Source organism: Benincasa hispida, unplaced genomic scaffold (assembly GCF_027475165.1).
Source record: "Benincasa hispida cultivar pf3 unplaced genomic scaffold, pf3_genome.v1.1 HicScf1604, whole genome shotgun sequence".
In the NCBI taxonomy this organism is placed as follows: domain Eukaryota; kingdom Viridiplantae; phylum Streptophyta; class Magnoliopsida; order Cucurbitales; family Cucurbitaceae; genus Benincasa; species Benincasa hispida.
The window spans coordinates 1-1,648 of record NW_028325970.1 but is presented as its reverse complement, the minus strand read 5'-3'; the positions used below and the strand labels follow the sequence as shown (position 1 = coordinate 1,648).

The window sequence follows — 1,648 nt, the reverse complement described above, 5'->3', positions numbered from 1 at the left end:
TAATATAGCCTGTAATATCACAAGGAACAAATCTATATAATTAATCCAAGAGATCTCCCTTTCCATGACCTATATGGTATAAGATTGTTCTAGTTTTTAACACTATTTTTCTTGTTCTTGTACATTCTTTGTAAGTAATAATTAAACATATATAGATAGATAGAAACTATAACAACAAATTCATGATTAAAATAAACCAAAAAAACAAATCACAATTATTATTATTTAATAAAAAGAATAAAAATATCCTCCTCAGCATCTCCATGCAGAAGCTGCAATAAGAGCTCTATCTTGCCACCCCAACAACAAGCATCCTTTGTCCTCAGTCAACCTATATCCATCACATGAATACAAACCAAGCAATATTTTTGACTGTGTCACTGCATTACTACTCAATGCCACTCCTTTAAAACCCTTTGCTTCCATTAATTTCCTCCATTTCTCGAGCCTCTCATGTCGTTCGATTCGCTCCGGTCCTTCACAAGCAACGATGTTTCTTATCTCCGGTGCAAATATATACTGCTCAACCTTCGCCCGCTGTGCCGAGTCTGGTGGAAATGTTGCATCGAGTGAGTCGAAAATAGCGGAGTAATAGTGTAAAGCTTCGAGGAACCTCCCCAAGAAGTACGGTCCGTTATGGCTTGCTTCTTGTTCAACTAGGGTTACGATATTTGGAGCCTGATCTCGGATCATTCCAAGTAAATTCCCAAGACTCTTCCCGGGGACACGGTGGAGACGGTTCACGGCATTAACTGCTAGAGCCTCACCGACACGACGGTTGAACATGTTTGGCTTTAAGGCTTCAAGTTGTTCTCCAATTGCATGGAATTCAAAAGGGACGTCGAGAGAATGAGCAAGCTCGGTTAAGCAACGGCCGGTTTCTCGTACGGCGTCGATGGCAGGGCCAACACCGGTGATTCGGAGGAACGGGGAGCCTCCGGGGCGAGCTGCTAGGGCTTGCATGAAGGCTGGCCATTGATAGCCTTGGAGAATATCAAGGTCAATGACATGGACACGTTCTTCAGCTTCAAAAGCTTCAAAGATGGCTTGATTAGCGGTGAAATGAGCAAATTTGACATAAGGGCAAGCTTGATAAACGATTTGATAAATCTTGAGGATTTCAAGGGAGTTTTGAGGGAATGGAGGGATTGAAGAAGAGGGTTTTGAGGTAGTGAGAGTTGCAGCAAGACGAGCAGTTAAGGCTTCAGTGAAACAAGAAGCAACTCTTTGCATGGAATCACCAATTGGAGTTACAACTCTGTTGAGATGATGAAGATATCTTCTTGCTAACATGTAATCTTCTTTTGCCACTGCTTCTGCACATGCAAGAAGGAGGTGCACCAGTTGAAGTCCACTATCTTGTTCCTATAAAGTTTTCAAGAATGGAAACCACACACCAACAATTTAAATTAACTGACCTCTTTAAAATCAATCATCAACTTTGGATAACAATTTCGTTTTTTAAATTTGTGTTTGTTTTCTCCTAATTATATCTTATTATAGTTTTCACACTCCTTAAAAAATATTTCACAATAGAAACATATGGTTGGAAGTGGTGTCTTCAAGTTTTTTTCAAAAACTAAAAAACCTAAAGTCCTGTTAAGTAACTATTCGGTTTTTTGTTTTTGAAAATTATGTTTGTTTTCTT

General features: G+C 39.4%; 1 protein-coding gene across 1 annotated transcript; it reads right to left on the bottom strand.

Annotated features, from left to right (window-relative positions):
- Positions 1–194: 194 nt before the first annotated feature.
- On the bottom strand, positions 195–1,365 carry LOC150030879 (GRAS family protein RAM1; the record flags this gene model as incomplete). Its single annotated transcript, XM_090309390.1, has 1 exon — positions 195–1,365. A coding segment is annotated over one exon (1,113 nt), but the record flags the coding sequence as incomplete, so codon positions are not given.
- Positions 1,366–1,648: the final 283 nt, after the last annotated feature.